This window comes from Vipera ursinii (genome assembly GCF_947247035.1).
Source record: "Vipera ursinii genome assembly, chromosome: 1".
NCBI lineage: Eukaryota > Metazoa > Chordata > Lepidosauria > Squamata > Viperidae > Vipera > Vipera ursinii.
The window spans coordinates 77206407-77218840 of record NC_139512.1 but is presented as its reverse complement, the minus strand read 5'-3'; the positions used below and the strand labels follow the sequence as shown (position 1 = coordinate 77218840).

The following is a 12434-nucleotide window of genomic DNA, read 5'->3' as shown; positions in this document are numbered from 1 at the left end:
TTTCATATCCCACTGGTAAGTTACACAAAACAAAAATGCTCCTTAAACATTATACTAGGAGACCTTACATTTCTCAGGTCTTGTGGTTGGGCTTTATGAAGCACAGATTTAGTCCTCTGAACAAACACTTTGGGGTATAATTATAATCATAATTATAATTTGTAATTATAAATTATCATCTTTCTTTTTTACTGTAATATGTTCATTTTCAATAAAAACATTGCAGCAAATTGGTTTGCTATGTTCTTCATACATTGCAGGAGAAAGAATTGTAGGTTGTCATTCTGAATCCAGTTTAGGAAGTATGTTTGGTTTTCTATGCGCTATGTGACTTATACTGGTTCATATGGATGCAAAATACATAAAACAAAGTTTACATTTTGTGCAGAAACCTATTCTTAACTTGGTTTGTTTGTTTTTGTTCATTTCCCTCAATAATTCTTGTTATAATATAATAATAGTTAGAGTACTGCTGAGGTTACTTTTTACAATTGCTTAGACTTTAGGAAATTAGGACTTAAAAAGGATTTATAATTCAATATTACTTCAAATAACATATTCATTTTCATTGAAAACAGGGGACATGTGTAGATATGGATGAAGTGTTGTGGAATTACCGTACTGTTTTATGTTGTTTTCTAGAACTTTGTCTGGAATTTTCTGTAATTCTTTTTTTTTTTTTTTGGGCAGCTTCAGAAAGCATCATGTCTGTTCCTACCATAATGGAAGATGATGATCAGGAAGTAGATTCAGCAGATGAATCCGTTTCCAATGACATAATTACAGCCACAGATGAGCCCTCCAAAATGTCTGCTGTCACCAGGAGGATTCGGCGCTTCAAGCAAGAGTGGCTAAAAAAATTTTGGTTTTTGCGGTACTCTCCGACGTTGAATGAAATGTGGTGTCATGTCTGTCGGCAGTACACAGTACAGTCTTCTCGAACTTCAGCCTTCATCATTGGCTCAAAGCAATTCAAAATCCACACTATAAAACTTCATAGCCAGAGTAATCTCCACAAGAAGTGCCTGCAGCTCTACCGGCTCAGGATGCACCCAGAGAAGACAGAAGAGATGTGTCGAAATATGACTTTATTGTTCAATACAGCCTATCATTTAGCTATGGAAGGCCGGCCGTATTGTGACTTTCGACCTCTTGCAGAACTACTGAGAAAGTGTGAACTCAAAGTGGTGGATCAGTACATGAATGAGGGAGACTGTCAAATCTTAATCCACCATATTGCTAGAGCTCTTAGAGAAGACCTCATTGAACGAGTGAGGCAGTCTCCTTTCCTCAGCATCATTTTAGATGGGCAGAGTGATGACTTACTTGCTGATACTGTTGCAGTTTATGTGCAGTATGTCAGCAGTGATGGACCTCCTGCCACGGAATTCCTTTCTCTCCAGGAACTGGGATTTTCTACAACAGATAGTTATGTTCAAGCGTTAGATCGGGCTTTTTCATCTCTGGGAATCAGGCTGCAAGATGAAAAGCCAAGTGTTGGTTTGGGAATAGATGGTGCTAACATTACTGCCAGTCTAAGAGCTAACATATATATGACAATCAGGAAAACTCTACCTTGGTTGCTCTGCTTACCTCTAATGGTATACAAGCCGCACTTGGAAATATTGGATGCAATTAGTGGAAAAGAACTACCCTGCCTTGAGGAGCTAGAGAACAACCTGAAGCAGTTACTCAGCTTTTACCGTTATTCTCCCAGACTGATGTGTGAGCTAAGGGTCACTGCTGCTACTCTCTGTGAAGAGACTGAGTTCTTGGGAGATATTCGAGCAATCAAATGGATCATTGGGGAACAAAATGTCCTCAATGCTCTCATCAAGGACTACCTGGAAGTAGTGGCCCATCTGAAAGATGTCAGTGGCCAAACACAAAGAGCAGATGCTTCTGCTATTGCCTTGGCTCTCTTGCAATTTCTTATGGACTATCAATCCATTAAGTTGATATATTTTTTGCTTGATGTCATTGCAGTCCTTTCACGACTTGCCTTCATTTTTCAAGGTGAATACCTCCTTATCTCCCAAGTGGATGATAAAATAGAGGAGGCCATCCAAGAAATTAGCAGACTGGCAGACTCTCCTGGGGAATATCTACAGGAATTTGAGGAGAACTTCCGTGAAAGCTTTAATGGCGTTGCTGTGAAAAACCTACGGGTGGCTGAAGCCAAATTCCAGTCAATTCGAGAAAAAATATGCCAGAAGACCCAAGTGATTCTGGCTCAAAGATTTGAACTTCGCAGTCGGGCATTTGTGAAAGCCTGCCAGGTTTTTGATCTTGCAGCTTGGCCCAGAAGTGCAGAAGAGCTTATGAGCTATGGCAGGGAAGATATGATGCAAATATTTGAACATCTGGAGGCAGTGCCATCTTTTTGCACAGAAATCAGCAGAGAAGGCATAGACACCAGAGCGAGTTTGCTCATGGAATGGCGAGAACTCAAGGTGGATTATTATACCAAAAATGGCTTTAAAGATTTAATCAGTCATATTTGTAAATATAGACAGAGATTTCCTCTTTTAAATAAAATAATCCAGATCCTCAAAGTCCTTCCCACTTCCACAGCATGCTGCGAAAAGGGAAGAAATGCTCTTCAGAGAGTGCGCAAAAACAATCGTTCCCGACTTACTCTGGAACAACTCAGCGATCTTTTGACAATTGCTGTAAATGGACCACCTATTTCCAACTTTGAAGCTAAACGGGCACTAGACAGTTGGTTTGAGGAGAAATCTAGCAATAGTTATGCACTGTCTGCAGAAATGTTAAGCAGGATGTCCACCCTGGATCAGAAACCTGTGCTGCAAAGCATGGACCATGGATCGGAATTTTATCCTGATATTTAGCAAGGAATGCCTCTTGTTTAGAGAGCTGGTGATTTTTTTTAATCAATACTCTAAGCTTTGGTATATTACACAGACACCCACGCACACACAGATGCACATGTATGATGTAAACTCACACTGAAAATGTAAGCGGATCTCATGGAAGCTAAGAGAAATACAGCAACATTTAATATGTACTGACATCTTCAACAGTGGCAGCTGCAATGTAGGTGGCAACCTTTCATTTTTCAGAAACATGTACTGGGGCCATAGTCTGCATTATCAACCTGACTCAATTGATAAGCTAGACATGGCAGGCCAATGTCATCCTACGTCTCTCTATGCTTTCATGTGTATGTCTGTTTTTTATCTCTCTCGTATTTTCCTTTCGTTAGTCAGCTATTGAGCCATTTTAGCCCTTTGCTTATCATCATTGGGATTTCTGAGCCCTGTGTGCACATCTTGGAATTTTTTTCTAGCTTCTCCAGGTCATCTAGGTTAGATTGGATCCTTCTGGTAATCTGGTTAATTTTCATGCTATTGTCAATTAGCTAGAATAATTTTTTTTAGCATGACACATCAGTGGGCAGTTCCGGTGTTAGGCAAAATGTCCTGTGAAAACTCTACTAACAAGTTCATATATCTTCGTACAATATTGATAGCATGTTCCTGTGAAAAATAGCATAATTCAGATTAGGGAAATGGGGAATGTTTTTGCATTTATTTTTTTATATAGCGGGGATAAGAAAATTAATTACAATTCTTTACTGAAAACCCAGGCTGCTGTGGAAGCTAGATAGCCAATGAGTCAAATCCTTTAAGAGGATATAGACTCCAGGGCTTAAAAATATACATATGCTAATTTTATGTTATTTATACTTGGTCTTTATAATCAGAAATTGATTGTGTTTTCTGTTTGTTTGTTTGTTTGTTTGTTTTTAATAAGTGAAAGAAATACCTGCCGTCTTTGTGTGGCAGGTTATATCAATGCAAAATCCATCTTTATTGCTTAACAAATCTCAAGGTCCTTTGCCTGGTTCACATATCTTTCTTTTACTAACAATTAAAGTTCCAATAAGTGGCTAAAAGAAAAACAGAATATTGTGCATATACCTGTGAACTTCTTTCAAAGAGCGCATAGTCTAATAGATATGTGAAATTGGGAGATCCATGCATTCTGAAGAACATTTTTTTAGCTTAATAAAAAAGGATTGTTTAGGATAAACAAGCCTAAACAAGCCTCCACATTTGTTTGTGCCATACCCTTCTGGTATATTATAAAGCAGTATTGGGAAGTTTTGGCTGTACTAGATGCTCACAGGAATAAATATAAATAATTTTGGCTGGAGGATTTACTAGGGTAGCATGTTTCCAGAGGGACTAAACTCATGCCAGTTTGCATTTTTTTTAAATACAGTAAAATGATGTCAGTTACACTGAACCTATCCATTTTCCTTCCCTCCATTCCCATTTTCTCCATCTTCTTCTGGTTAGTCTTGGTGCTAAATTTCTCTGGAACCGTTGCTGCTAGTAGGTAGTTTTTCATTTATCTAATGATATATTGCATTATTTTTAAACAATATGTTTTCAGTGATAATGTAGCATGTGGTTAAAACAGTCTTTCTCAGGACATATCTACACCGGCATCTTTTCCAGTATCGTTTTTGTTTGTTCAATTTTAATTTGTCTTATTCATTGTTCCTGTAATCATCCTGTCTTAATTTTTATAAGTACATTATCATTATTTGTAAGACTAAGCTTTTTTTAATAATAATGTTGACATAGGGTATAAAAGAAGAGGGCATAATGCCTCCATACCACCTCCTAGGATTTGCAAATCGGTTGTAGTTTTCACGAAAACCTGTCCAGGTCATCCCCAGGCAGAAGAGGGAAAAATATCTGAGGTCTTTATAATAAATGCACAACATTAGTATAAGACTTTAAAAATAAATAAATAAGGAAATAAAGGAGGAGTGGGGATGGCAGGTAGAAATTGGGATTTGGAATGGAACAATCCTTTGTCCAATCTAACTTCAAAAAAGTTAGCCCTTTCCTAAGGTGGTTACCAACCTCAGTCTGGGAGAAAGAAATAGGAAGTGAATGATTAATTGAATCAATCACAGACAGGAAAGGGCATGGAGTTCAACACCTTTAGTCACTTCCCCTGCTGAAGGCTCATCAGCTGCCTTCTCATTCTATGCTGAAATTGATGAGATATCAAAGCCACGGGGCTTTGACCCCTTGATTGTATTTATGAACACTAGTAATATCAATGGAGCTACATTTATTTATATATATATATATATATATATATATATATATATATATATATATATATATATATATATATATATATATACACACATACACATACACACACACACACACACAAACATATATATATATATATATATATATATATATATATATATATATATATATATATGTTTTCTGAGGTTTTCGCGGGTGCCTGTATGTGGATCCTTGGTTTTTCGGGTTTTTCCCCGCGTAGAATTAAAGGTGTAGGCGCAACGTTTCGACGGAATCCCATCCGTCATCATCAGGCTTCTGCTTCCTTCTTCTGGGAGAAGCATGTGGCTGTTTGTTCCTCTTTTTTAAACTGCCAGAGGGTGTGTGTGTGTGTGTGTGTGTGTATGTATGTATGTATATGTATATATATATATATATATATATATATATATATATATATATATATATATATATATATATATATATATATATGATTTTTCTAAGCATTGGGACAACACATGGTTCAGAAAGCATTGCTATGACCAAAAGCGCTTATATTTATAGGCAGTAAGAGAAAAGCCTTGTATTCCATGGTTTATACCATTAAGAAAACCATTAACCCTGTTTTTTCCTTGAAAACGTTTCACTTCTTGGATGAGAAGTGAAATGTTTTCAAGGAGAAAAGTAAGAAAGTCCAGTTGCCTTTTGGAAAGCACCTTTGGGACAACCATGACCTGGATGATTGAGAATCTCCATAGACATTCACCCTGGTATCTTCAGTTATATTTACTCCAATTGAACTATTGCCACTTATTGAAACAAAATACTTCTTGTTGGATTATCTTTACTTTTACTGTTGTCAATGTTTTAGCCTCTGGCCCATTTACCCCATGCAGTTGATTAAAAAGAAATCTTTTGACACTGATTTTTGGAAAGAATTAATATAAGAGAACCTTTCAAGCAAGTGAACTATGTTGACAATTTCCAGGATTTAGAAGAGAATTTGTGCTTTGCAGCACTTCTTCCCTTTGTGTGCCTGTGTTATAATAGCATGAATATATTAAATAGAGTGAACCCAACCTATGATTTACATAGATGCAGCAAATTTTAACACGGCAAGTATAATACAGTTTTTTAAACATTAAAGATTAAACTTACAGATGCTTTCTAATATTGCAATATTTTAAAGTTGCTTCCTGTTCATATATAATTAGTTAATATAATGTGGGGTCAAAAATTGGATCATCTTATATTTTTCTTTTCAGCTATAACGGTACTTTTTATGCTACAAAAAGGGTTTCCATAGCTGGGCTCAGGAATTTGTCAGTTTCTCTTATATTCAAAGTCCAGGTTCTTAGCATTTGGAGAAATTGTATGCAGTGTTCCACTTCTGATGTTGTGTTACTTCCAAAAAGTAAACATAAGTATGACAGCATCATTAAATTTCTATACACCTGTTGATATCAGGTGAATGATAGATAATTATTTTGGCTAATTAAGTTGATAAAAGAATTTCCTAAAATAAAATAATGGTTCAATTTCAATCAATTCTATCTCACCGCAGTCACATAGAAGATTTACTAGATGCACCAAAATAAAAGATTCATTTTTTGTCATATTATAATTGAAAGTATAATTATTTGGCAAATGTTCTAGTGGAGAAGGATAATATAAAGGATTATTGATTTGTGTGGTGAAACGTGATATGAGGAAGTAATAATCTATCTTTAACCCTAGATGATAGGAAAAAAAACCCCTCTATTTAGAATTATTGGGGAGGTGGGGGCAAGGGGGTTTTCAGGATTATCTTTTCATTAAAAAGTTGACCATGCTATTATAAAAATGTGTATGATCATATTCTCAGATACAAGCTGAATTAATTGAAGTGAGAAAAAAGGACACTAGAGGGCATCCACAGTTAATAGATCAATCCTTGTCTATTGCAACTGCTTTACCTATTAATTACAAAAACTACAGTTAGTGTTATTAAAAGTACTTTTTTTAGTTTTTTTCCCTGGAATGAGGAGATAAAGGGGTCAAGCTCAGAAGATCTAGTTCTGAAATCTAAATAGATCTAATAACCTCTTTCATTTAAGCAAGGAACTACTTTTGTGAGGGTGTGATCTTTACATGGCAAAAAGATCAACATGTGATGAATTATTTGTAATCTACTTAGTGCCTGTGACCATCTTGACAAGTAGGGTCTGGTTTCAGATTTTGCAATTATCAGTCAACTCAGGCTTTTACAGGTGTGATTCCATTTGGCACAAGCATAGTAAACACACATTGATTTGATGCTAAATCCAACCTGGTAGTTTATAAAATCTCTATAACCATCAGGCCTGGCACAGCACTAATTATAAAAATGAATTCAGGCAACAAACCTTCTTCCAATTTTAGCAAAAGCACAATGAACACACACGCATGGGTGATGTGAGCTTGTACTCTAAAGAGAGATGATTCTGCCATCCTGATTTTTGTACTGAAGTGCCTGTTTCTTGCACTTTTTGCCAGTACTGGTTCATAAAGAACATTTATATATTGAGACCATAGCACATATGTGCCCATAACAAAGTATTTCAGGTTATACAGTATTTCTACTACTACTGTTGCTACTAGTAAGTTACTGTCAAACTTGCATAGCAGAGTGAAAACGCTCAGTTAGAATCCTTCCTCAGTTTAATAAAATTCTTCTTAAGCACTAGAAATCTGTTCCATAGCCATCATATCTCACTGCACTAAAATCTATGCAATTCTTATCACCCCTTGCAGGCAAGTAAAATGCATATGCGTGAAACTTGGTATATGTCTACACTATCAATTTGTGTGAGGTGCAATCTAAATATATTATATTGGTGGGACCTGAGCTTTGAAAATGCTCTTCTTTTGAGTGGGAATTCAGCACACTCTTTTCCCTCCTAGATTGCACTCATTGGCCATGCTCTGGATAATCAAGCACTTTAACATTGTATTGATCTCAGTGGAAAATTTAAGAATAAGTCTTATAATTATTTGGTTCCCCCCACTGAAATCAGTTAAATAAAAGACTTCAACTTTAGCTAGATTAGGACAATACTCTATAAGGCTTACCCATTGTAACAATCAATGTAAGAAACAAACTCACATGCTTATATATCACTATATAAATATTCTTTCTCATTCATATGCACACATGCATATCAATGAGAATAGTTTGTGTGTGTGGAAGTATATAAAAACAAATTTTAGAGAGAGAAGCAACTGTTCTATCATAAACAGGTCCTGAGTTTATGTGAGGAATACAGCACTGATTATCACTGTTCTCGGTCTTAGCATATCTATATTTGTTTATAGTCTTATTTTGGGGGTCTGTTTCTCTTGGGATAACTATTGATTAGAAAACATTGCTATGGCCAAGAAAGGGATATATATATTTTGCTAGCATAACTGATCATATGCTAAAGTTCATATAACAGTATTGGGACCATCTTATAATGAATGAAAATGAACCTTACCTCTCCTTGTTACATAGAGTGTACATATGATTTATTTGTGCACTTTCCCCTCTGCTTACCTTGACTTAATGAGTGCAAACTGCAGGTTATTGCTCCCTGGTTGATAATGCATGATTGTTCATTAAATTTGAAATATGATCCTTGGATTTATCATGCCAAGCCAAATTACATTGATTTCAGTGGTTCATGCTCAGGCAACTTAGGACAAGAACACAGCATTTGTTACCCAAGGACAAGAGAAGAGTAAGAACTGTACGGAGAAGGGATATAGCATGAAAGAAAAGCTTAAGTACAAAGGCAGGGAATAAATAGGTAAATAAAGCTCTTGAACAGAAAGGTGAATTGGGAGCATGTGTGAGATGGGCACACGTTATCTTGATGAGGCACTGTGCACTGAGGAAAAGCCACTTTGCTTCAGAAAGATTAGTTTCTGCACATAGGGTACACCGGCACAGAAGGTGTTTCGCATTGAACCAAGTGGCACGGTAGCACTTAGAAGTGGAGGACCATTTCTCTTTGTAAGAGTGTTTCAATTGAAGCAAAGTACCTCTTTGGGGCTTTGCGTGGCTCTATAAAATAAGCAAATATACTTAGCTGAGGAGTCGTGCTAAAGGTCTTCCCAGTACAGGCGATTGCATTACTGTTCCTCAGCTACCTACTTCCATTCTTTTGGGTTATTTTTCAAAGCGCAGCTAATTTCTCACTGTTTATTGAGCAATCTCAGTTGATCATGTAAGGGGTTTTCAGGATGGTCAGTAGGTATGGTTCATCAAACACAGAATACTGTATCCTGAACACTGTATTAATTTAGTAATGTTGGCTTAAGGCATTATGATTGAACCACTCCAGTAACATAATGTTAATATGACTATATTCTTTTTGGTATGAATGGGAAATAAGGGTGGGGGGATGTTGGCAGAGGTATGCCATAGTTTTCTTCATTAATGTTTGTGAAACATGCTCAGAGCTTTATGAGCTACATATCCTCTTTTCTTTCTCAGACATGAACAAAGCCATTTGGATTTTTGCAGCTGAAAATCCATTTCTGCTGATAAGGCAGGTATCCTAAGCATTAGTGATGTTCCTAGACTCAGTTGCCACATTGAAAGAATGGGGGAATTTAAGATTTGGACTTCCAATCGTACTGGCACTATATATTATCTTATGCAAGTTTTATTAGTAGCATTATTAGTATTATTATTATTAGGGGCTGGAAGGGAGAATGTGGGAATCGCTTTTTTCTCCACCATGTGACTGCTTGCACTGGCGTTACGCAGCTTTGTGGTTGAGCGAGCTTGTGCTGAACACATCTGCTGATAAAGTTTTGTTACCTTCTTGTACTATGCCACACAACTCTGGAAACTCACCTCAGTTACAAACCTGGCTGACCTGAAACTCCTGAAGTTTCAGAATAATGGCTACCTAAAATCTTTTCCTCAGGACTGAATCTCATGGATAGTTATATTTTCATGGCTATTGGACTTTCTTCCAGCCCATGTGCTGCCAACAAAGCACCCTCACTCTACACCAAAATCTCTCTACACCGCACTTCTTCCCAGCTGATTCAAGAGAAGTGCATCACCCAAACGGTTGACTGTTATGGAAGTACAACAAGGAGGTCTGCCAGATCTCTCTCTTGCAGGCATTCCCACACAATTCACTTTACAGATACAAGTGGGGGTGGGGTGTGCCTCAGACCTCCTCCTATTTGCCTTTGTCCCTCTTCCCCTCACAGACTCAATTCCAAACTGCTTGATCATGCACATGTATAAATGATGGGAGGGGGAGAAACAAACTAGAAATCTATTACGTATGTATTAAAAATGTTACTATCACACCTTTTCTGACAATGTTTTTAAAAATGTCATTACTTTGCAGACTATGCTTTATAGTACCTGTGTGAGAGGGGCTAGGACACTGGATACGACTAGAGCTATGTTGATATATAATAGTATGTACACAAGAACTTTCATTTTGTCATACATTATACTTGTAATGTAATATGATTAATTAAAAACACTTCTGTTTATTAAAGTGAGTCAGTATATCTATTATATGAAGACATGGGCAGAAGCTTATTGCATGTTAATTGTTGTTAGTCTTTAAAACGTCGGAATAGTCCTTATTGTTTTATAACATGTTTGATAAACTCTCCATTAAAATGGAAACAACGTGCATTGGAAAGAGATGGCTTCAATGGAGATTGTCTGTTGTTTGCCCTTATAAATCACTGCTTCTCAGTTGTGGTTTCAGTAGAGGCACCTCACTTCTACTCATCTGCTCTCCAGACTGGCCATTTTTAGCCAGTTGATAGCCATGGCAAATGTCAAACATATTTTCTCAAACTTATTTTCTCAAATTGCACTTTGCAATTTTTGTCTCCTGCTTTGAACATAGGTAAAGGTAAAGGTTCCCCCGCACATGCGTGCTAGTCGTTTCCTACTCTAGGGGCCGGTGCTCATCTCAGTTTCAAAGCCGAAGAGCCAGCGCTTGTCCGAGGACGTTTCTATGGTTATGTGACCAGCATGACTAGACGCCAAAGGCGCACAGAATGCTGTTACCTTCCCACCGTAGTGGTCCCTATTTTTCTACTTGCATTTTTACGTGCTTTCGAACTGCTAGGTTGGCAGAAGCTGGGACGAGTAACAGGCGCTTACTCTGTTACGCGGCACTCAGGATTCGACCCGCCAAACTGCCGACCTTCTGATCGACAAGCTCAGCATCCTAACCCACTGAGCCACCACTTTGAACATAAACATCATTTAAGATTTGGAAGACCATGTCAAACTTTCCATAGTGGACTGAGGATCGGGAAGGGAAGAAGAGAGCTCTTCTCTTCTCAATACTAGAGACTACCCACTCACTAAGAATGTCACAAGTGACTAAGACTATATTGACCACTTTCTGAGAAAGCTTTGACCTACAGAGCTTTTCTAGACATACTCTCTCTCCTCAAGAGTCAGATGAAGTGTTTCGACCTCACCAGATTTTAGCAGTCTAGCAGTTTAACCTTGACAGAAATACTAAACCTGCATGAATTTTCAGTGTCTTTACATTACATTAATCAGGCATGAGGATGACAACATTTGGCATTAATAATATGTTGCCCCCCATTCATATTGGTTATGTTGACTACAATGTTACAGTAATTAAGGCTAGATAGCCAAGCAATTCACAAAAATAACATTAGAATATAATCAAATAGTTAACACTCACTCTCTAGATAACTGCACTCCATAATGTCATGCTGGCCAGATGACCATGGAAATGTCTTCGGACAGTGCTGGCTCAATGGCCTTGAAATGGAAATGATCACTGCCCCCTATAATCAGCAATGACTAGTGAAGTAAAATCTGCAAGGACTCCTTTACCTTTTTTTACCTAAAGAAAAACCTCCTATTGGTAGCATCAGCCATGTTACCATGGCTGTCTTTATTGCAAAAGGTGGGAATAGGAGACAGATGTTCTTCAAAGATTTTTTTTCCAGAAGAAAAGGAATAGATGCTTATGTCCTTGTGAAAAATCATTGTCCCTGTGTCCCTATCTGCTCATATGCACGTGCAAAAATGTGTGATTTACGTACCAATTTGATATTGTTTTAATTATGATTTAAAAACAAATACACAACTACATGTGTATTTCTAGCAGACATATTTCCTAAAGAAAATATAAGGAAAAGTCTCCTTTGAGCCAAGCTGGACTCCATATGACAAATATGTTTTGTTGGTTTTGATATATATTTTTTCATAACATAAAAGTGGTTTTCCACTGCTGCATTCTAGAGTCTTATTTGAGCCAAGCTGGACTCCATATGACAAATATGTTTTGTTGGTTTTGATATATATTTTTTCATAACATA

The 12434-nt window shown here is 37.0% G+C and overlaps 1 protein-coding gene across 2 annotated transcripts in view; it reads left to right on the top strand.

Moving 5' to 3' along the window:
* PRDM11 (PR/SET domain 11) overlaps positions 1 to 5016 on the top strand; it is a 53404-nt gene extending 48388 nt beyond the window's left edge. For both annotated transcript variants that reach the window (XM_083358841.1, XM_083358842.1), the window contains one exon: positions 691 to 5016. In XM_083358841.1, the coding sequence (XP_083214967.1) occupies positions 691 to 2852 (2162 nt within the window). In that variant the 3' untranslated portion in view covers positions 2853 to 5016. The remainder of the gene's footprint in view (positions 1 to 690) is intronic.
* The last annotated feature ends 7418 nt before the right edge of the window (positions 5017 to 12434 follow it).